The 24410-nt window shown below is 40.9% G+C and overlaps 1 protein-coding gene across 6 annotated transcripts in view; it reads right to left on the minus strand.

Annotated features, from left to right (window-relative positions):
* The window catches only part of CRYBG3 (crystallin beta-gamma domain containing 3), a 95331-nt gene extending 78425 nt beyond the window's left edge, over positions 1-16906 (minus strand). For all 6 annotated transcript variants that reach the window (XR_014230895.1, XR_014230896.1, XR_014230897.1 and 3 more), the window contains exons 1-2: positions 16741-16906; positions 1727-1805 (exon numbers count right to left, since the gene is read on the minus strand). Coding sequence is in view for 2 of the 6 variants with exons in the window: in XM_082338024.1 (XP_082194150.1) it covers positions 1727-1805; positions 16741-16865 (204 nt within the window). In the remaining 4 variants the exon portion in view is untranslated. The remainder of the gene's footprint in view (positions 1-1726; positions 1806-16740) is intronic.
* Positions 16907-24410: the final 7504 nt, after the last annotated feature.

The raw sequence follows: 24410 nt of genomic DNA on the forward strand, positions 1-24410 counted from the left end.
ACAGATCAGATATTTGGAACAAAACTTTACAGCATCAATATTGGCACTGACTTTTAGTACAGTATTACAAAAACACAAGTTCTGAGTGGAAGACTTTCCTACAACGAATTTAGATTCAGCAGGAAAGATTCTGAATTTGGGCTTTTTTAAATTACAAAATAAATGAGATTTAGTTTTTGGCAAGAAAGAAATACTCTTAGGTAACTGAAACTTGCTATGCACCCTTTGTTCCACCTACGCATCCTGCTTGTTCCTTGAGACCTAGCCCTCTTCATACTTCCTTTTAAGCAGCTCCTGGTGTTGGAAGTCCTGCGCACGTATGCTAAATGATTCCCCTTCCTCAGTCAAAACCTTCTTCAAAAGGAAAGTATGTTTTAGAGTTTTTCACTGAACTAACATGGAAAAATAAGTTTTTTCTTTAAAATGCAGGAAATTTGCTTCCATTATAGTAGAATCTCCTCTGGTTTATCAGAATCCTTTCTGCCTGCATTTCAAGGCATAAAATCAATAGTCCATGCTTTATGGTAACACGAAGGCATTCAGTGGCATTTTCCAGGAGCTCAGAACTGAGGGAGTTGGCTTGAATCCACAGGGCTTCTGAACAAATATCACCGCATTGTTTCCCACCTTGATATAAATAAACTACATTCAACACGGAACTGTTCTTGAGCTAATAACCCTGTTGGACTAAACCATGTCCTTCTAGAGGCAACTGCAATGTCTCTTCACCTTCGGCAAAGCCCAAACAAATGGTCCCTAGATACTGAAGATGCAACTACACAGAGACTGCAGGCCGTACAGGAAGGAGACCGCTTCCTTCTCTGTACACTGTTAGTGCTCAATAAATGCAACACAGGATAGAAATTTCAGATTCAGTGTGTTAAGAAGCCTATTGCCTCCTCTAATAAATCTGGCAGACTAGTCAAGACCCTTTTGGGGAAGCAGCCACAGTATTATCTGCATTACACTAAAACGACTAGGAAAAGGAACAAAAAAAACCAAGCAAAAGTTCTTAGTGAATGAATCACTAAAATGGTGCTTGGAGGGCATGATGTGACAGCAGCAAAGGTGGCTGTTATCACCAGGCCCTGTCCTGCACATAATTATTTATGATATTTGACTAAATCTAAACACAACTTTACAGGCAACCACCACTTTGTGTCAAGTGACATAGGAGAAAGCCCTGATCACAGAGAAGCATGTCCTTTTTTTGCAGTAAAATGCTTACAGGACAAGACAAGCATGATTAACCTGGCTAACGCTGGTGAAGAACAGCCAACATGCATACAAATTTCAGCCGAAAGATCTTACAGTGCTTTGGTTGGCAACCAGCAGACCTTCAGGCAGGCAAACACTTGCTGGTTAGATATTCATAAGTTATATAGAAGTGGTGCTTTAGAGGAATGCCTGAAACCATTGTTTGATAAAAATACCAGCTTCCTTCTTCACCGGCTAACTGCATGTAGAATTAGCACTAGACTCCTTTAATGTAAGTAATGACATGAATTTCGTTTTAAGAATGTGAAGCACAGACAGTTTTTCTGTCTTATGCATGTGTTATGCATGCGTATTAGTACACTGGCATGATGGACCCTAACCCCGAATATAGCAACCAGGTGTTACATCATAGTGCAGGAATACACCCAACATCAGAACACTAGGAAGTAGTCACAAGCAGCGGTGGCAGGCTTTAGCTCAATTGAATATGAGTAAAGAAAGATCATACCTTCAAAAGTGCAGGCAGAGTTGTGCTTCCCTTTTGGTTGCTCTTTAAATTTATGGCTTCACTCCCTTTGTTTTCAGAACTGAAAAACAAAGATATTTTGTAACACTGAGGACTGCCATTATTCAAGTCTACCTGAGAGCCAACACAGTATCATTCAAAACACAAGAGAGCATTAACTTAAAAGGACAGAAGACCATATTTTCCAAACCATGGCCCATATTCTGCACATATTGCAACTGAAAAAACCATGACCCAAAAAGCCGAAGATGGAAGCAAAATGCTTGTTTCACCTCATACAGAGGTTTTCAAACTCAAGCGTTCAGAAATGGCAGACAGCATTTCAGCTCTTCCAGCTGAAAAGAACCCAAGCTTTTTGTGCATATGTATTATTTTCTGCTGGAAAAAATGATACTATAGTTGATCAATCATCTATGACAGCAGCATTCGTTGCCATAGCACTATGTGGGACACCTGGCAGCTAGAAGGCACCCCCAGTCCTTATACTGAGGACTGTGATCGAGTAGAACGTACTCGGGGCAGATGGAATCATCACGAATCACAGCTACCACATTTAACAGATCTTCACCTAACATACCTAATGGGGGTCTGCAGGCAAATTCAGAAGAAATTTTAGAAATGGGACAATAGGCATGTTGTTATTACCAAGGCAACACCTGCTGTTCCATCTTAAAAGTCAAAAGTCCAAAGTCGTCTATGTCCTTATTGCCAATTTACCTTGGCCAATATTTTCTTTAGAGCCCATCTTTGGAACGAAGGGAACCATTCTGCCTCCCTCCGCCTTCTTAAAACAACCCTTAAACACAATCCAGCCACGAACATTTTAAACAAAACCTTTATACTACATGCAACTTAAAAGGAAAAACGTATCAAGGAAAACATTAGAGGATGTGAATGACAGACATCACCCCATGCATCATGTATCACAAGCTGAAGAAAAATAACCTAGTACCAATATATCATGTGAGAAATGCTCAATACTGCAATGAAGTACTAATGACTTGAAAAGTCCTTCTTCATCCATTTTAGAAATTTAGCTTTGCTACTGACAAATGCACAAGCCCTTATTTCTGAATTTGTACGAAGAGATGAATTGAAAGCTCTTTAAGTAAAAATAAAAAATAATTATTTGCATTTTGGTGAAATTCTGCCAGGATTTGGAGAAAGGATTTAGATGTACTGGTACTGCTACCGCTACTGACCGTTAACCACAGGTAAGCATGTCTCAGTAAGACTTCTGAAAAGAAAGGTTTTCCTCCTATCGTGGATTAGGCATCCAAGTTAAATATACGTTGATATACACCCAAAATACAAAAGTCAGTCTGACTGAATGTTACTTTCCCTCTCAGCTGCTCAGAGACAACATTCCCTGAACAAAAATGAGAACAGAACTCTCTTGCAATTAAGTTTTTCAACATCTTTCAGATCTTTTCAGACACATCAAAAGAAAAGCTCCTTCCTCTCTTCTATAGATCCTCTTCAAGTTGAAAACCACGTACTTTCGGATCACCTCAGGTAATCTTTCATAATGCATTCATAAACACAAAGATGCTTTTTCAGGGAGAGCATCAGACAGAAAGTCTTGGCTGTTCTTTGCCTCCTTGTAAGACAGAGCAGATGAATTAATATTCTATCCTACTAATTTCTTCCGCTGTTAGTGTTTTTCATGAAGGAGATGTCACAATCACTTCTGGGCAATCTGGCACACTAATAAAAGTGCTCCTCAGTACATAACCTATTTTCTCCCTCCTAGGTTTTGTTTTTTTTTTTAAACCACCCTTCTCAGATCTCTGTAGCTTTTCCTGATGCTGATACACTTGACATGAACAGGAATTCCCTGTACTTAAGAGCGGAATAATGAGGTTGATCTCCACCAGACATTCTTCCTGGCTTCAGGATATCACTCTTTATGGAACTGGTCTGCAGACCACAAATGAGATCCTTGCTTTCGTTAAGTATTGCCAGCACAGATCACCAGAGTCCTATTCTTTTATCACTTTGTTTTGCTCATATTCTTCCCTTCACATCATGTTTTTTCCCAAAACTTTTTTCACTTTCCTACTTCTTGTTTGTATTTGAAATACATGCCTGTATTACTTTCTTCTAGCTAGCCAGGCTTGGACAGATCGCTATGAAATTCCATAGTGTACATACCAAAACCAAAAGAATGCAATTCAGCAGATAAACATCTTAAAATCAACAAGTAAAAAAAAAAATATCAAAACTTTACTTTCCAGCATAAAATAAACCTAAACCTGGAAGCAATTCCCCACACCCTTTCATGGTTTATATTCTAGCGTTTCTACATTCCTGAACCTTTTGCTTTAGGGTGTAGTTCCTCAACATGCTGACTTTGTCAGCAGAACCAGCTTTAGAAATGTCCATGCCTTCCTTCTCAACCTCAGCTATCTCTTCCCACCCCTAACTCAGCCATGCAGGGCTCTCAGTAGGGCCATGGTCGTGGATAAAATCAAGGGGGGGAGAAGAAGTTTCCATCAGGAAAAATTCAGCCCATGATCCAGTTTACAGCACAGTGATTTGTACCAGCACAAATGAAGGGGCGATGAATGCCACTCAACGGGCAGGAACAAGCAAGCACGCACCACTGCAGCTCACTTCACCACTGACGCTACTTTTTGTGAACCTCTTCTACCCTTAGCCAGGGCCCAGCTTTAAAGATCTTTGACTGAAACCAAATGACTCACACTGAATGAATGAAGTTTACAGCACAAAAGCTGGCTTTGCTGGAAACAGGCCTCTTGGATTGTTTAGGATAAAATTGTTTTGTTTTTCCCAAAGAGTCACAATTACCTTCTACAGCCTAAACACCACAGACACAGTAGCTGGTGCCACGCTCGGTACTTGGGACTGGAAAACAGGCTGGTTACTGCTCGTTGGGCTCAAATGATGCAGCTTATCACTTCCCACTACCAACCCCCTAAAATTTTTAGGGCTTTCACCCCCTCTCATCATTGCATCAATTGCGTAACCATCACTAATCACAAATTTCGGAACATTGCACAGTATTTTCCCCACATATTCTCTGAAGAGGAAAATAAAATAGAGAAGTTCATAGGCCCATAACCCTGCATTCCTTTAAAAAAAAAAAAAACAAAAACAAACCATGGCAAAGCTAATGTAATTATGCCACACATATTCTTATGTTGCAATGCAAGCCCATGTTGTCCATATAAGCCTATATTCGGAGATGCAGTGAACACAATTATTAAGCTACGGCATTCACAATTAAAATTAATTATTGGGAAATATGCAAGATGTTTAGTATTTATGCCAAAAATTGCCCATTCTTAAATTTTTTTATATGCCCATGCTATCCTATCATTTAGTGGCTAGATGTTATACTTCCAAGAACTGTATTCCAAAAGGGTTTATGTAGGTTTTTTTTCTACAGGACAATCTCTGCTATTAAATAGTTATAAATGTTGGCCTGGTAGCTACATGGTATTATACCACCAAATTCTTATGCTTTTAGTAAGAACTGAAAACAACAGACTGATAGTGTATACAGGCTCCCATGAAATAGGGATTGCCACCCCTTATTTGGGCTACATTCGTATTATTAAAGTTTGTCTCCAAAGAGCTTCATCCTTGCCTTAAGCTCTTCTGGAGTAGTGCATTTTTGGAGTGCTTTGCCATGGCAGGTACCGAGTATGCTATCTCCCGTTCAGCACATCTAAGGTTAGGCTTGTGCTTAACCACCCACATGGCTTTGCTAGATCAGCCAGCCAGCTCTCATCATTTCAGCCCTTGCACTTACTAGATTAGGAAGATGAATCTCATGAGTCTTCAACTCTATGCTTCACAATGTAACGTTGTAATGTTGTTACATTATAGGTATGTATGTTGTTATATGTACGTAATGTTGTTACATTATATACCCAGCCATAGGACTCTACTAACCCAAGTTTTGAATCTACTCTGTACTTGCTTTTAAGAAGTAAAAGAGCAAAGCATAATCCTAGGAATACAGAAAACCCCTCTGCCTTGCCAACTTGCTTCCATGGACTTAACTATGCAGGCAGTCATTTACAAATTGTCACAACCACTTGTTTACATATTTTGGCAGATATTACTTTCATTTTATAAATTTAAAAAAAAAAAAAAAAAGCATGCAAATTTTAAATAACACTCTGAGTAATAAAGACACTGTCAAAATTAAGACTAGAAACCAAGCCTCTCAACTACTTCTCAAATACATAATCTACTGCTTTCCTGCTGCTATTTCTGCCAGCCATTCCCTTTTCTCTTACATATTGGTGCAACCAACATGGATGGGTTAATCTCCAGCGAAGGCAGAGGGATCTCTTCTCCTCAGCTGTCTTGCTGCTCTTCCCTATTGTCTTGTCAGCATGCCTAACCTGATCAGCATCACTCCTATTCTTTAAATAATCAAGATTAAACTGAAGTTACAAAAGATCCCGTTCTGTATCTTCTGCACAAACCTTTCTTTGTGTGATTTTCTAATGCTTTCTGTTCCTCTGCTGCTGAAAAATGTTTTGACCTTTCTGTAATACTTGAACAGGTGGTGTCTGAATCAGAAGCAGATTTGCAGTCCAAGTTTTTAATCATTGCACTTATGCAGGAGAGGTTAGAGATTCTTACGGCGGAGACAAATGTTCACATTCTGCCTTGTTGCTCACACAACAAGTAAACACATATAAGCAGAAGTACTCAAACTCAGGTTAGTTAATATACATGAGGGATTACAGTCAAGAAAAAAATCAATTTAATGGAGCAAATTTAAGTACACGGTTTGCGAGATCTTTTCCCACTGCATCTAAAACCAGAACAAGACAATTACAATCACATCTTCAAAAGGCCCTCACGACATCTCTGTATGGCGCGAGAAGTCTGCTTCCTCCATTCTCGTCCTTCATAACAACCCCTCGGAACTTGCAAATTAAAAGCCCATCCCCTTCTTCCTTTATTAGTCTACCCCACCCATGTTATGCACGCAGCAGATTGTGGATGTGTTGTGTCAGATAAGAAAAAAATAAGCTACAGGCAGCATGCAAGTGCAACAAAGCACAAATATGCAAGTTTTGATGAGACTGACCAGACGCAGAGCTCCCCAAACTGAAAGTAACTGCTGTGACATTTTAGGTTTCTTTTACAAGGAGAAGGTACAGGCTGCTGATTGCTGTTTGGGAAGGGGGAAATTAATGGGCAGTCACCTACGGAAACACGGACAGCTGGCTAAAGCTCAACTCAGCACTACAACAGCACTTCTGGATGTCAGCCCTCCCTCCTTCTCCCACTGCTTCGAAGCAAAGTCTCTTCCAATGCGGCAGCTCCAGCATTTACTTCTCGTGCAGTCCAGGTGTTACCAGGCAGGTGAGCGCTCTACCATTTTACCACCTCTCTTACTCTCTCTTCAGGGACAGATGACTCCCTGAATAGTCAAACCCTCTTTGCTACTGCATTAGGCTAGCATTATTTATTTTTAACTGGTCTTCTCTTCAGATTAACTCAGAAACCATTTAGCCATTTAATGTGATGACTCATAATGGTAAGAGAATAAGCAATGCCGAACCTAAACATGCTCCAGGGTGCCAAGAGGAAAAAAGCTTCTACATCTGGCTTCAGTGACATTGCGCTAATAAACTAAGCCTGACCTATACATACATCTATCTATCCAGGTTTCATGACATCACTCGTGACATATTCTTCCCAATACTTTCTAAACAGTTTTCCACAAGATGATATATTTTTTGGGATTGTTGATACAATTCACTCTCCACTGCAGTCCTCACTTAGGGTAATGTTGTTTTTAGGTTTCCTTTCCTGCTAGTTTCTTTATTTCAGCATTCTGGGGTGTAATGCCAGTTCCTGACCCCTGCCTTTTATCTCTCTCCGAACAAAACTCTCTGGGAAGTAACCTCTCATTTGGTTTTGATGTCATGACTTCATTCCAATTTTACGTAGTGCCAACACAGTGCCGCGTTCAGTGGTGACCTTCCAGAAGGATATTTCAAAAGAGGAACAGAGAGATTGCTAACAAGGATCTCATCACCTAGTACTTTAAAATCCATCTGTGCAAGAGCCTCCCTGAAGAATGTGAATGAGTGGAAAACCACGAGTCTAATAAATCTATCAAATATAGATGTGCAAGATCAAAATCTCCATAAAATTTCAGCACATTACAGGGATTCTCAAACCACATCCACAGACCAGTAGTAGTTAAGAAACTTTTATTATACATATGCAAAGAGCCATAGGTTAGCTAGTATTGGTTTCTTCTCTGTTTCAGCTTCCAAGTAGTAATTAAAAAGATGACTGCTAAAAACTCAGACCTTTTGAGTAATATTTTTCTATATATACCAGTTGCCCTACTTGCCATATAGACCCTTATGATGACTGAAGCTGGCCTCCTGCATAATCTAGATTACAAAATTTCACCAAGGAAGACCTGTGTCAAGCCTTTAACGCCTGACCAAAAGATACGAGCTTTGATTAAAAACCACCAAGCAATGGAAAATCTACCACATTTACAAATAAGACTTTTCCATGTACACTGCTACTAAATTCACTATTTAAAATTAGGCTTACCAGTCTGATTTGTCAAGCCTCATCTCTCAGCTATGGGATCGACCTACATCTATGTGGGACAGATTACAAAGGCCTCGGGTTCAAATATCCTCTTCAAGTCGCAGGTCTACTATGACATGAAGCACTTAACTCTCATTTCCCTTGCAGTTATACACCTTGAGGCAGAGTCACTCCTCAAACTGTAACCCTGTCATTTCAAAACCTTCTCTTAGACAAACCAAATGCTATTGAGCTACTTAATTTTGTTCTGAGGGAGGTTTTCCAGACATCAAATTGTTCTGGAGCATTTCTCAGAGCCCTTTTTAGGTTGTCAGCATCTTTTTCATATTAAATCGTGGATACTGCAACTAGACTCAGTACTCTAGTAACCAAAGTTCATCCACAGAATACATGTACTTTGTTATTTATAACATCTGAGAATCCCATTTTCTCTCTGAGCCACCACTTTGCTTTGGCAGCTCATGTTCAGCTGACTGTCAACCATGGCAACTTAGTCTGCTTTTACTGTTGTCATCCACATTGGTGATTCCCATACTTTTCACTCTAGTCATCTGCAAACTTCACATGCTACAGTTTTGTCCTCTTTCAAATTATTTGTGAAGATATTAAACTGATTCAAAAATGCATCCTTTTCATTTTCTTCAAATACATCAAGTAGAAAATTACTTTTCACATCTGGTCTTTTTATATCCCTCCATATGTCGATTTTTAGCCCACTGCCATTGCGCTTGCAAATATTTTAATTGGAGCATCAGCACAAAGTCAGATGCCTTAAAGAGTCTAAGAATACCATTTCAGCAGTTTGTCAACTGAAGCTGTAACCACATGAACAAAACTGAGTTTAACAATTCCCATCCTCCAGTGATGTTAGGATCAACATCACGTTTCTTAACTTCCCAGGTCACCCAGAAGCCTTGGTAAATCAACTTTTCAATCCTTCCCCTTTAATCCAACCAAATACAACAGACTTAAAAGTGAAATACCAACACTTTATTCCAGATACTAACGTCATACTTGCGAAGCCATTTGTGCACTGTACAGCCAGGGGAACTATCAGAACCTGATCTATGAAGAGAAGTCAATTTTTTAAGAGTCAAACTTTTGGCATGTATATTGGATGACATGAGCAAGGGTGCACTAAACATTTGTTAAATGAACCAAAAGGAAAATGTTACTGTAAAGCTCAGTGGCAACAAGATCTGAGGAAATCAATGAAGATCCTAAAAACTGCCTTCTGCATCAAATGACAGTTAAAATACTTTAGTATTTTAACAGAAAATAAAGATGCTAGCATTGTAACAGAAAATAGTAACGTACAAAGCTCTTTCCTCTGTTCCCCTCCCCCCCCAACAGAATATTGCCCTTTTTGAAAAGCTTCAAAATGAAAAATTTTCGCCAACTTCTCAGCAAGATTCCCGAGGCTAACACTGTTCCTGGGAAACCAAATGGCAGTAGCAGTGACAAAATCTGCCCCTAGTCTCTGGCAAGGCTGTTAGGGCTTGTCTTAAAGAGAGAGGGAGTGTTTGCACAGAAATTTGAATGTGAAGTTTCTGGCTCCTACTTCTGTGCTTAAGCTTAGGCCACACACATAGGGGAGGAGCAGTAAAGACATTAAGATGAATGGAAATTATAAAAACAAGTTATTGAGTTTGAAATTAGAGGGTCAAAGGAAAGCAACGCTGCTATTTCATTTAAAACAAATGAGAAGAGAAGTGGAGGAAAAGGAACATAAAGCAGAGAAAGGTAAGGAAGGAGAAAATGGAGCCAGGAGGTGGAGGCAGCAGGGACTTAGGCAAAACAAGTGTTACACTCAGCTGATTAGTTTAAGTGTTGTAATAGCACAAAATGTATTCTATTCAATTAAACTATCCCACTTCGAAACTGGTTTGATTACAGACAGCATTAAGCAATTTAGATTGTTTTCACTGAAACAATTTTTCCTCTCCGACCTGTTTATGCTGCTTATTTACATACTGTTCTTTGCTTGTGTAGCAAAGCTTGGTCAGCTTCGTGTTCGGCATTAGCAGCGCTGTGTCACATAGACTATGTGAGTGACACAGAGTGTGCTAGTATAAAACAATGAGATTTTTTTAATTCTCTTTCAAAATGCAACTAAAAATATCACAGAAAATAAATATGTTATAAAATCACAGATATGCCACATTTTACAATGAAAATTGACATGAAAAATGCAAGAACTTAAAACCATGTCTTTACACTGAACATGTACCTTTAAGTTTAAAGGCTAGAACTAAATGAAATAAGTATGATGGCCCATGATCACCCTTGCTGAATAAGTTAATCGGTTTTACATGTGAGGGAATTGAACAGCCGTACAAAGGCTAGCGAAAAGAAATATACATGTTTTTGAGTAGAGCCTACTTTGATATTGGGCAGTGGGATTACACCAGATTACATCAAGGTTTTTCTTCCAGCATATGTCAAGCATAGTAACCAACATTAACGTAGAATCTGCTCCATATTCGCCAGTCTGATTGGTTAGGTAAAGTTTCCAACATTCTTATGAAAGAAATATGTTACTGGCCACTAGCACATAAACTTCGTATAATATCAGAAACAGATTTATAAACTATTTATTGAATTGATAGAGAATAGACAGCCCATTACACAACTGTTTTCAAATGGCATGTTTGCAGGGTTGGGGATCAACGATAGTACTTACAAATCGCATGAAAATAGGAGATATTAAAAAATAATAATCCAGGAAAGCTTTAAAGCAGCAGCAACTGCTGTCCTCCTGATAAACAGAGCATAACATAATTTTTAAAAGATGTCATTAAGAAGAAGCACCCATGAAAAAATAAGCAAGAGAGACTGATGTCACCAGTAAAATGCAGCGAGCTCTTCTAGTCAGGCTGGAGTAGAAAACTCTTGGTAGAGGCACACAAGGCTACCAGTTCAAAACAAGAAAATACTTCTCCAGTTCTCCCATTTTTTACTCACAAAATACACATTAGGAAGTACCCTACAGACACTTTCCAGTCACTATCAAGGTTCCCTCTTTTGTGTCGGAAGCATGCACTTTCCGTTCAACCAAGATAAATTTGATGGCTAAATTAGTAGGATTTAATTGATGATTAAAAAAAAAGTCTGCTGTCACTGCAATTCTTTTTGCGTTTGCTCTTCATATGCTCCCAAGAAATACTTCCTCCTACATTTTTCCCTATGCAACACTGTCCATAGGTGAAGCGCAGATCCACAGTATCCATACACTCAGATGCCAAGACCTTCAAACTGCTTAAGCAGATATACTGCCTTCAGTAAAATATTTTAGCCATTTAAAAAACACTGGGACATTCAGAAAACCAAGACTCTATTTCAAAATAAGGCAAGTCATGAAATCACATTAACACAACACAATTAGAAATTATATTTCATGTTGCAAAATTGACATGAGAAAGTGAAGTGACTAAGGAAACCCACGTTTCTGATCTTAAAAGTCTTCAAAGGTGGTACTGTAAAGGTGGTTAGAATTTATAAAAATTATTTTAGAAATTAAAATTAAAATACCAGAAAAATAGAGGTATTAATATCCCCTGGAAAGCCTAAGCAACAGCGTGCTGTGCTACTGTCTAGAAGTGTAATAGTATATACTAACTGAGTTGTATGAAATCCAAAAACCTCTCAGAAAATAAAAGGAGTAGTTGAGTTTCCATCCTTTTAAGAAGTTTCAATAATCAGAGATACAATGCCCACAGCAACATGTTTCTGAATTTTGCTTTTTTTTTTACCTATGAGCCTTTTGTTCACCAGAGGAGAAGACTGAGGAGTTTTCATCTTTGCAAAACTGTTCCTTAAAACCATAGACTTGTAGCTGTTCTGGAAATATTTTTGTATTACCTACAGCACTTATGCCAATAATTGGAAAGGAGACAATGCTGTTAACATTTAAAATAGTGGGAAAAAAAATACATCGCTTTGTTTCTTCCAAGGAGCGCTACTATTATAATTAATACTCTAGTAACATTTCCTTTAGGAAATGTCTCACACGTACACGGCCAGCTGCTGGGCTTGCTCCTTCTGGTCTCAGCCCCATGAGACATCTAGGTAAGCGCCTAATTCTAATCAAACAACTAGTGCCACTACAGTGCACAGAACTATTTACCTATTTAATTATAGGCAAGCACTTTGGTACCCTGCTGAATCAGGGCCTTTGCTACTATTTTGAATTATCCTGCAATAAAACTCGTAATAGAAAAACCTAGGAAGCAAAAAGAAACAAAAAAAACCAAATTAACAAACGAACAGAAAATTTTCATAATACGTCTTGCTTAGGTAAGTCTAACTTGAATTCTTCTATATGGTCGGAGTATTCCCCTTGCTGGTTCCACAACCTGTCATCCCTGACGTACACTGACAAATGAGTTAAATTTTAACAACAACAACACAAAAAAATCCTGCTCTGCCTTTTGATAGAAAAAGTTTCTTTATTAGAAAGCAGAGACTGATTTTTCCAGCAAACAATGGATTTCTTCAAAGATGCTAATGGTATCTGAATCAAAACCAACCAGGAGGTAGTAACTTCAGCAGAAATAAGTTTGAAATGTGTTACTCCCCTGTCAATCAATTCCCAGAGGTCCCCAAATGCACAGTTTTTATAACTACAAAAATACATGTTCTTTGTAAACAGGAACAATGACTGGCAGTCCCAGAGGAAGAAAGAGACTCTCTAATCTCTCCTCAGGCAGAATAAACAAAGTTCTTCCATCTCTGAAGGCTCTTCGTTAGAAACTAATGGACGAACGGAACAATAATCTTGGCTCGGGGGGGGGGGGGGGAAAGCCCTCTAAAACCATATAAAAGGTTGCTCTTCCCTGTTTGATGTCTCTGGTACACTTCAGTGATGCAAAATATCTGGACAAACCCACCAAAGGCCCACTTGCACTGGTAATTATTTGACCCACCAATCAACAGCACTTGGAGAGAAAGGATAAACCTGAAATGAAGCTGCTAAACAATATACAGAATAACTAATAAAATACATCCATAGTTTAAAGGAGACTTTGGTGGTAGCTCTGGGTTAAAGCAATCAGAGAAAAGTGTCACACCTCCTTGGCAGCTTCTAACATGACCTGAAAGGTCACATGCATTTGCAACACAACAATTGCTCAGCCACAGAAGCTGCATATTGCTGAAGAATCCGCAGTGGATTGACTTACACTGTAAAAGCTGTATCTTCATCCAGATGGACTAAAGAAACATGTATTTAAAAAAAAAGAAAAAAAATCAGACTCCTATTAGAATAGTGAAAATTCAATGGGATTTTTTCACCCTGGGGATTTAGACTGCTTAAGGACAAACACTGCGCTAACAAATAATCAATTTTGTATTATTGAAAATCGCAAATAGCCAAGTAGAGTGTAATTACTGCCTTTGATGGAAGTTAATGATAAAGAACTGGGATAAAAAGCACCGAAGCCCTCGTTCAAAGCAGCCCCAAATCTGAAGAACACACTTATGCAGGCAAGTACTTGGTGGGAGATACCTCACGTTTGTCTACATTTTATGTAAAAGCCAAATAAGCCCTTAACGCATGTGCTGTGCTTTTTGCCGCCACAAAACTTGCAACTGATCTGCACGGGTTATTTTTTCCACAAGCAAGCAAGCCTCCAGCAATTCTCATGTTCATCAGAGCTACAAATTGCTGTAAGGGAAAGTTATTAACATAAGCTCTTCGTCAAATGAGGTTCTCAGAAGAGTCTAAGACACTGATTAACAGTGTAATTCCCCCCTCCCTTTCCTCCTATTTTAAACCAGGGCCACAGTAGGCTTGCGTTTTGGGTTTTGGTTTTTTAAAGTTAAGTCTGAACACAGTGCTTGGAGCAAGAGCGGGCGAGAGCTCCATACCCCACCGAGCTGAGGGGCAGCTATGGGGCTGGGGGAAGGAAAGCTGGGGGCTTCCATCCAGCCGCTGTTGCCTAACTTGCAGGAGCAGATGAAGAATGACTTTTGGACATATGCAGGCTCATTTCGGCACGTTTTTAAAATTTAGGAAAGCATCGTGTTCTGCACAGGCATTAAGCATGGTGCGTGTCTCTAGAGGTCAGTGCAGGTGCACTGGGAGTGTGTTTGGCCCTGCATAACATACTGCTCCCTCTCCTACCCCCTTTTTACTTAGGTATTCTGCTTTTTTGAAACCCAACAGTAGGTAAAGTATCTCCATACAAAAGTTTCTTTCTATATATTTCAAATTTGATCTGGTTCCAGTATACATCATACTGGTAGTTTGAATGGGAAATTAACCATCCTGGTGTATACATTTCTCATAACACTCCCCAAAAGATGTATTCCCCAACTCGCCTCACGCACTCCACACCTTAACAATAAACATACAAAGCAGCTTTGGTTCCCCCTCCCCACACACACGCTTTGTTCGGCGATCCATTTTTCTACACCGCCAAGCTCACTAAATAAACATGACGAGAGGAAACCTGCGGCACTCATCCCAACCCAGCCCAGCGCTATTTAATGTATGCAATTACGCTAATCTGTGAAGAAAGCTGCCAGTGGAAACCAAATACAAGAACGTCAGCATTCCTGACTAACGTGCCACGCTGCAACCCAGCGCAACAAAAAAAGCTCCTTAACATACCAAATTGGACTCCTCAGAGTGGGAGGGCTTTTGCTTGCTTCCACTCCAGAGAGGAATCACGGCTACAACAACCCTCCAGCTAACCGCGTGAGGAGTTCAAGAACAAGGCCAAGAGGCCCGAGCCTTTTCATATCTACGTGGACTATCCCGGCTTCCTAATAAAGGAAAGGCTCTTGGCTGCAGGAAATGAAACTGTGATTTAGATAAAGATAATAGACTCCAGCCCCAAGTTAAGTGGAGCAGGTCTACCATGAGCGCTACCTACAGATAAGCTATTTAGCGCGCAAACCACTGAACCAGCATCACCCTCTTCCTCACCAAGGCGACCGCTATGCTTTTTTGTTTATGCTGAACCACAGCTGTAGAGAGCTGGCAAGGAGGAGTCCGATGAAACCTCTTCTATTGCCTCTTCAGGTCCTCAGCCAGACCCAAGCCTTTTCCTCCTCCTGTATCTTACCACCCCGCCAGACGTAATAGCCACACTACTCCAGCAACTGTAAAGATACGCTTGATTCAGCAGCCTTGCTCCTGTTTTTTTTTTTTTTTATTTTCAGGAAATAAAAAGCAATGTTTTGTGCTAATGAAAAGCCGGTGGATCCTTGGTGATGTATTGATGCATCTAACGCTTACAGTAAATAAAACCCCCAAAGTTAAAAATCTTCATGGTGCATTTATGAGACCGTTTAAGGTGGTCACTGTAAGATAGCAATGCACTCTGCTATTTTTCATGATTGCTGAGAATACGCAGAGCAAGATCCTAAAGTTTTTCACTGAAAGAACTACTGTGATACCCACTATCTATCTGATTAAACTGTACTTACTTATCTGCCGGTTTAAACACAAACCTATGCAGTATGACTCAAAGATTAAAACCAACATGTTAAAAGCAAAAAATAAATACTACACCTGAGGAAATAAGGCCTAGCCAGCTGGCACCTTTTCACCACAAAAATACCCTAATTAACTAGGGCCAATAATAAGGCTGCATGAGAAACAGAAGGAAACTTTATCTGTGCTTCTTTCCTACGTACACATAGAAATCAGCCACCAGGAAAAAAAAAAAAAAAAAAAAAAGAAAAAAGGAAGAGGAACCAAATACACAAGAAGTTTCCGAACCTCTTCATCTTGTAAAGTCTCCCTACACTAAAAAAATATTTATTAATAACCACGTTTCCATAAACCACAAATTTTGCATTGAGACTTAAACACATCAGTAGTATTTATATCGTGTTAACATCTGATTTGCACCAGTCCAAAAGAAAACTGTGAGTGTAGAAAGTGAAAAGAAAGAAACCCCAACACACAAACACCCCGAACCCCTCACAGACCCCTGCGCTCTGCCCCGCTTTCAGTTTCCACGGAAGGGGCTGCAACGCGGGGAACAAGCGGCTGAGCCAGCCCCACCGCCGACCCGCACCGCCCTGACCAGGGCACAGCAGGAGTCCCGGCGCCCGGCTATTTACAGCAAACGCCTGTTTCAGGCAGGACTCCGTCATTCGACCGAGTTCGGCTGAGCTTGGCGGGGCCGGGGAAAGCGGGGTGCAGGGCGCCGGCGCTCACCCAGCGGCCCGGCCAACTCCCACCAGAACCCCGGCCCCTCCGGGCAGGCCCCCCGCGCAGCGAGCACACCCGTTTCTTCTCCCTCCTCCCTCCCTCCCTCGCCCGCTGGTGTCGCAACACCGACCGGGGCTGCCGGCACGGTCCCGCGTCCCCCGCCCCGCCGGCTGGCGACGCTCCCGGCCGGGGGCAGGTGGGACGGGGCAGAGGACGGCAGCGGGCCCCCCCGACCGGTCCGGTTCCGTCCCCCACGTACCTGTTCGCGCCCGCCGGCCGCCCCGGCGCCGCCGCCCCCTCGCCGGGGGGGCTCCTGACGAAGAAGCGGGAGAAGGTGCTGTGCCAGGAGGGGCCGGCCCGCCGCCGGCTGCCCCCGCCGGACATCGCCGCCGCTGTCCGGGACGGGACGGGACGGGAGGCGCCGCCAGCAGCCGCCCGGCACCGAGTCCCCGCGGCGGCGGGCGGCAGCGGCGGCAAACACCTCCCTCCGCCCCCGGGGCGGAGCCGCCGCTCCGCCGCCGCCCGCCCCTTCCCGCCGGCGGCGCTCGGGCCGGTGTTGGCGGATGGCGGGAAGGGGGGTGCGGGTGCGAGGAGCGGCAAGGACGAAAGCGGGAGGCCGGCTCCGGCGCGGCGCGGGGGGCGGCTGGGGCAGGAGAAGGTGCTGCGCCCCTGTGCGGGCCCCGGCAGCGCCCTTCCCTTCGGCAGGCGGGCCGAGGGCTGGCTCCGCCGCCCCGGAGAGAGCGCAGGGTGGCGGGAGGAGAGCGACGGCAGCAGAGGGAGGTACCGCCGCATCTGCCTGCCACCTCCTCCCGAGGAGGGGTGTTCGGGTGGCTTTCGGGTTGTTTTCTCAAGTTCATGCGGCACAAAGAAGTGAAAGTTAACTCTAAGGACAGACAGCCTTGAGAATTTAAACTCCTCCTGGCTGCAAACACCAACACGAGCCTACGTTTTTTAACTTGTGGCAGCTTTGAGATACTACCCGTGTTTGTCAAGGCAAAGGCAGTAACTAGCTTCACGCTGTCTGGCTGCCACGTAACCTATATGCCTGTTAACACCAGCACAGTAAAACATCTGCATCGAATACAGGTACGCAGCAGCAGCAGCGTGGCTGTTTCACCGCTCCCCTCCCTCCGTCACTTTGGAACAAGTTCAGGCCATCCTTGCTGGTGACAAGTGACTTGGAGGAAGCAGGTTTAGGTTTTCCTGCCTTTTGAAGAGATTTCTTCCTAGAAAGGAGGTTTTTGTTCATACTAAAACCTTCATTTTTCAGCCTCTGAGGACTATGGCCTCAGAGTTAACATCAAACTATCCCTACCAACAGAGATGACCTGGCCATTGCAACAACCCAGTGACAAATATTATCCTTGTTTTATAGATAGCAGTGATGCACAAAACCTTAATGATTCTCTGTGTGAGAATTACTGCTAAAATTGACTAACCTTGATGTTAGGATTTTAAACAGAGAACCACACATTGTTCTTTCTCATCTTGATGAGCATCTCTGCTGTTCCTTGCGACTGCCTACACCTCACAGCTTTTTATCAGCTCCTTTTTGCATCGTGCCATCTCACAGAACCACAGAGTGGCTGAGGTTGTAAGGGACCTTGCAAGGTCACCTGGTCCAACCCCCTGCTCAGGAAGGGCCTGCTGGAGCAGGTTGCCCAGGGCCATGTCTTTTGCATATCTTCAAGGATGCAGACTCCACAGTCTCTCTGGACAACCTGTGCCAGTGCTCACTTTTTTTCTGTAAGATCCTTCTCCATTTGTTCACCTCCATTCGTTCACCTCTGTAGCCAAGGCCTCTTTGCCCGTCTTCTTCACCACTGTGCCACACTATCAGCCTGCTGCGGCTGCAACTTGGGGCGGACATGAAGCTGGTACTCTAGGCCCATCTGCAAAGCAGCAGCAATAAAACAGCCTGGAAATAAATTACTAAATACTTTTCTGTGTACTTTCCACTGCCTATGCTATGAGCAAAATATTTCAGAAGCACACAGACAGCTCCCCCTCATATTGTCCAGGCCTCACACAGCTTTCATGTGGCTTTTCCAAACAGAGACAGGGGTGGATATTGGACATGTACTTAAATCTTTACCAGTCAGTCTGAGTTGGGACTAGCTGGTTGTTTCACAGGTTACAAAAAGTAGCTTTCACATGGTGTAATTACCAGTCACAAACCTTATTCAGGGGACCAGCACTGACTACACAACAAGGTCCTGCCTAGTTTTCAGTGTCCAGACAAGACAACTCTCTCAGTGAAACAGATGCCCCAAACCTAGCACAAAAATACAAAATGTTTCATTCCAGAACAGTACAGAGAAAAAAGAAACCACATTTTGAGAGTACCTACACATAGTTGACCATTCTCAGGGAAATGGCAATCAGGGTTAAAACTACGAAATGTAACAGCAGCCCCTATGGAACATTACAGAGGAGACACTGCCTCTGACATTCAAAATAAAGGTAATTAGGTCTCCAAAATCAAATTAGAAAAGTGGCAATTTATTAAAAGCAATTAAATGGGACTGCACAAACAGGCTGCAGGGAGGCTCAGGCTCTCGATGACTGTTTATTACTTTTAATTCTTCTTTGCCACATACATCTCACAGCTTCCCTACCTATTGCTTAAGTAAGGTCTAATCTCTAAGCTGTAGCAAAACTGAATAAAATAATTAGCATTTATAAAGCATCCAGTATCTTCAAAGGGTTTAAGCATTCATTAATCCTCATAACCACCTCAGAATGTAGTTAAGTATAATACGGTGAGTGGGTTGCACACAGAGACAGAGGCAGTCAAAACACCTAGCTGCATCCAAAATCTGTCCACACTCCACCAGCGAGGTGCCTGGAGGGGCACCACAGTGCGGCACGAAGCATTACCAGGGCTGTGCTTGGCCAAGAACAAAGAGCCAACCTAATCAGAAATGCTAATGCCAAACAGTAACATTTTGTGCTCAAATCTGTTTCTCCTTTCTTCACTGCATCTAAAAGCAGAAAATACAGAAATGTACCACATGGCAGTTCTACTGGAGGCACATAAATGCTACTCAAAGTAGTAAAACTATTTCAGTACAAAAGATGAACATGGCCGAGGTTAGATAATCCCTTTCTTTTTGTGTACCCTGGAGTAATTGAGTACCACATGACTTAACAGTAAATAACGTTGACACATTTAAAATAATAAAATGGGAACTGCCAGCAGAGTTGCCAACAAGGAAGCCAGTTTTAGCCATCTACACCTTCCACAAAGGGAGAAAAGTTAGGCTTTTACCCAAAGATGCAGTATCTACCATGTAGCAGGTGGCCTCGCATATTAACACAGCTGTCAGCATTAACAGCAGCACCAACACATGCGAGCCAAAACAGATGGGGGGAAAACAGGTTCCTTTCTGCCTCAGATTAGAGTACTCACATGTGGCCCATACGAGGTAATATTGCATCCCCCAAGGCAGTGAGAAGCCATTAAAACACAGTTGCAGAGGGAAACAATGGCACAGAAGAGGAAAATGTCAAGCCGAGGCTTCTCAATACGTTTTTTTTTGGTAGTTCATCCTGCTCCGAGTTCCACTTCAATCAGTATCTCAAGTAAGAGAGAAGAGGGTGCTGTACCTATTCCATATCCACTAATTTTCTATAATCTGACTTGCAGTAATGGTTATGCACAGGGGAAACCTCCCCTTTCTCCTTACTGCTTTAGAGTGAGCAGATGGTGAAATTTCAATTGTGCTTTCTGAATTTCCTCCCTTTTATGGGTCTTTAAAATCTTGACTCAAATCTTTTGTTTAGTTTGGATACGAAAAAGGAAAGCAAGTTTCCATCATACTGGTTTATGAAGAGCTCTCCTCTCACACCCAGTTTTAGAACTTTTCTGATACGTTAAAGTCGTAACTAGGGGAGAAATGTAGTCTTAAAACCACCAAACTAAACATTTTCCCTGCAAGCATATTTTAGCACTATTAAGTGAAAAAAACATTCTCAAACAGTTTGCATTGTTGGACAGCTACAATAAGAAGTGGTCTTATGTTTTGAGGTACAACCCTGCTAAACAAAAGCCTAGTTCAGTTTTCCGTTTCCTACATGTCTAATGCATTTATCTATAAAAATATTTTGTCTGTCTTGGCTACTTTTTCTTGTTAATAGGCAATCCCGTTTTCCAGGCTCTTACACAACATGTCTACAGGTAGATGTGGTACAAATAGCAATAGTATTTTAATAATGGATGGTCCCTTACCTATCTTTTTTCCTTTCCAGTATATAATATAGTATGGCAAGGTTTCTAGTAGGTGGCATGAAACCATGAATTAATAAATACACATAATGGAGTCATCACATGTAATATTTCCTAGCCATTTTTAGTTGTCCAGATGTTGAAACAAATACTGATGACTTTAAAATCTCTAATCTATGCTTATTCTAAAATGAAGGCGAACAACAGAATTGAAGATTTGGGTCTTGGATACGTTATTACACAGATGAAGCATGTTAGCAAGGATTTCTAGGACATATTTTCTATCCAGCTATGACCTTCTGCTGTAAAGCAGGCACTGCACGGCTTCCAGCAATCCTCATCCTTTAACTGTGAACAGACAGTTCCTCCATTTGATTTACTGAAAATGGTTTAAGAAAAAAAATGAGAGCCACACGGTCAGCTGCTATTGTTCAAATGCCTTCATGTCTGGAGAAGACAGCTGGAAATTACTCATGGCATTAACTGCAGTTACTGAGAGCTGTAACTGGGTTCTTGGATAAGATTTATACACTGTGCCACCTATGGCCAAAGTTCAGTGTAGCAATTAAAATCTTTAAATTCATTTTTCGGAAGGCCTCTTCTATTTGTTTTCCACGCTCTAATTTGCGACATTTACATTTACCCAGTAGCAGAAGTGCTCAAATGGAAAACTAATCGTAAAGAACAAAATAAAAAATGACCAACACACCAACAGAACCTCTTAAAATAGACTTTCACTGCACATGGGCATGGAGTAAAAAGCATTCAGAAGCCTCATACTGTGGTGGTATGTATGCACCTAACTCCTCTAGATGAGGACCAAAGTCCTCTTCTGTTAATTCCAACAGAATTGATAACTTTCAGCTGATTAGCACAGCTTGTCTGGAAGGGTTTCAAGACATTTTTGAGAGCACCTCATATCAATTACACTTGTGTGAATACAAAGATGAAACTCACTTGTGCTCTTACCAATGCTAATCATTGCAAAACACCCTACCCTAACTAGAGCTCAAGAAAATCTGCATTTCATGTAATGAGGTCTCTGTAAGACCATCCTATTCTGGGTTATGCTTCCTTGCTAAGCCAATCTGTCTGTTCACCACCACCCTTACTAGAGGAATGATGGTTAAACAAAGTGCTTCAGTAAGCTTATTTCACCCAACTTCTAACATATGTTGTATGTATGGTAAAAAGCAGCACAAATAATTCAGTGTCCAGAAGAATGCAAGAGCTTTCACAAAGAGGTGTTTTACATGCAAATAAAGGCAATCCATGAAATAGATAAGCAGCAACTTGTACATTGTAGCTCATTTAACATTTTTCCATCTAGAATGTCTTTTGAATATCAGATTTGTAGTTAAAAAAGGAATATACACCTTTCTGTACAAATCTACACACTTCCAAATGTCAAATCAAACTACTAATATACTAAAGGCTTACCCTATTTCTATGCATGTACATAAAAGTACATTTTTCAATTTGCAGATTACTAAGCAGTTTTGAATTGTGGTGCAAGCCTATGTACAGTAAACTTAAGCCTCTAGACAGCAGACTTGCCTTTTTCAGTTCTGTTTCAAAGATTTCTTAAAACTAGGCCCTGGACCTCAAGGCTTCCAAAACCACTGACTGCAAGACACTGTCAGAGACGCACCAATTCCACCCCTTTGTTTATCCTGGTGGATTTCACAACACAGAATACTTTTTAACCCAATGATCTGAGCCCTTTCTAAAACATTATTCAAAATGTTTGAAAATTAAAATATATATATAAAAAAGTAGATCCTTACCACATTCATAGAGAGCACGTGTATTAGTATATACCAAAAGGAAGAATCATCTTTAGCGTCCAGAGAAATACACTGCAAAATATTCTGTACGTGAAAATGACTGTAAGTACACCAGTCTCTAACAAGCAAATTCTTACGGATTTGAGCCAAACAGGATCATAAAAGCTTTTGGCTGCAAATGTTGCAGAATCCCATCTGGTTTCATGGAACAACTTATTTTCCTCTCCACTTCATTTAAGCTTCCAGAAAGAAATTAAAAAAAAAAAAAAAAAAAAAAAAAAAGAGACCTTTTCTTATGTATACGAATTATATCCATAAGTTATTCCAAACAGGCAGGAAATACTTCAATCTTATTACAGAACAAACAGAAAAACAGAATCTAATTCTTGGCATACAAGTTTCACATAACAGTAAACAGTACATATAGCATGCAGAAACAGGGTAAGAAAGAAATATTAAAGCCCAAGTTTGTAAGAATGCAAGTGAGCGTTAATCAGACTACGCCTAGTTAGCTGGGTAAGTAACAGCATAACTGACCTCCACCATTTTTTTTTAAAGCCCAAAACAACAGAACCTTTAGTAGGGGAAAGAAGATTTCTCTTAATACCCAAAACCAATAATAATCCATGTTTCCTCACTCAAGCATTCATTGTTATTGAAGTCAGAGAAGAAAAGCTTTTTCAGCAAAGTAAACACCATCATAAGGGAATCTGTGGCTAATGGGGATATAAGCCTGAAATTCAGTCTTTTTATCTGATGTTGGTCTTTAGAAATATTTTCTGTATGCAATGTATAGCTTTAGTCCAATAAAATATGAGTAATAAGAGTAAAGGGGTTTCCCTACAATGGAAGATAGCATTTTATAAGATGCACTTACTGTAGCTCATAAATATTAGATGTACAGCAGTTTTTCCAAATTTTGTTCAGGGTGTGCTGAACTGCTGCTGAAAAGAAAGGTTCACATTATCTCGTCATTAAATCAATTCCCTGAATAAAGCTGTAAACTTTTCTTTATATTAGGAACTGATTGAAGTGCTCTTATTTAGTATGATGCCAACATCAGATCAACTGCCATTCACCTAACAACTTAGGCAATGATACAGCCTTGAAGAAAGCACATAGATATTTTGTATCTTGCATAAATCAAAGACTTATTTATTAAAATGAATTACCTGACATGATGACAGAACAGACACCTCAATGAAAGCATGGCACTTATAACCCACAAAAGTTCTTTTTTTATCCTTTTTTGAACCATTGCATGACATATCAGAGTAGACAGAGAACTAAGTAGTACTTTCACAGTTATGAAATGGGTGAAAAGGAAATTCGGTACTCAAAAATATTTCTACAACCTAAACTAGTTGATTTTGGATGTATGTCTTTTAATTTCCAGAAACTGTAATGCTACAGCAAAAAAGGGCTGTACATATGCTGATATTGATAAGTCAGCACTGAAGCATCTATTCTGCAGTTGTTTTCCAAGATAAAATTTATTGTTCTTATTCTATAATGGTACCAATTAAAGAAATAGCAACGCTCAACACCTTAATAGCAATACGCAGCAATACTTTCTAACCACTAGATTGGATTAGCCTGCTTTGAAACTACTGCCAAAAATTTTTTAGAGCATTAACTTGCTTTTCATTTAAACCTCAGCACAGGACTTAAAAACTAGACAATTATCATGGGTTCTAGGCACCTCAAAACAGAGTAACACTTTCCCTTTGAAAACTACCTTAAGAATGTAAAAGATCCCCTAAAAAGGTGGGGGAAATATTACAAGAGAAGAGCATCACTTTTCCCAGCAGAAACATTCTACCCTTGAGAAGAAACCCTTCATCCATCCTTACTCCTCTAAAGCAAGACTGTAACTACTGGCCAACAAAATCACATGTCACAGACAAGGATGTT

Source organism: Platalea leucorodia (assembly GCF_965183815.1).
Source record: "Platalea leucorodia genome assembly, chromosome: 2".
NCBI classification, from domain to species: domain Eukaryota; kingdom Metazoa; phylum Chordata; class Aves; order Pelecaniformes; family Threskiornithidae; genus Platalea; species Platalea leucorodia.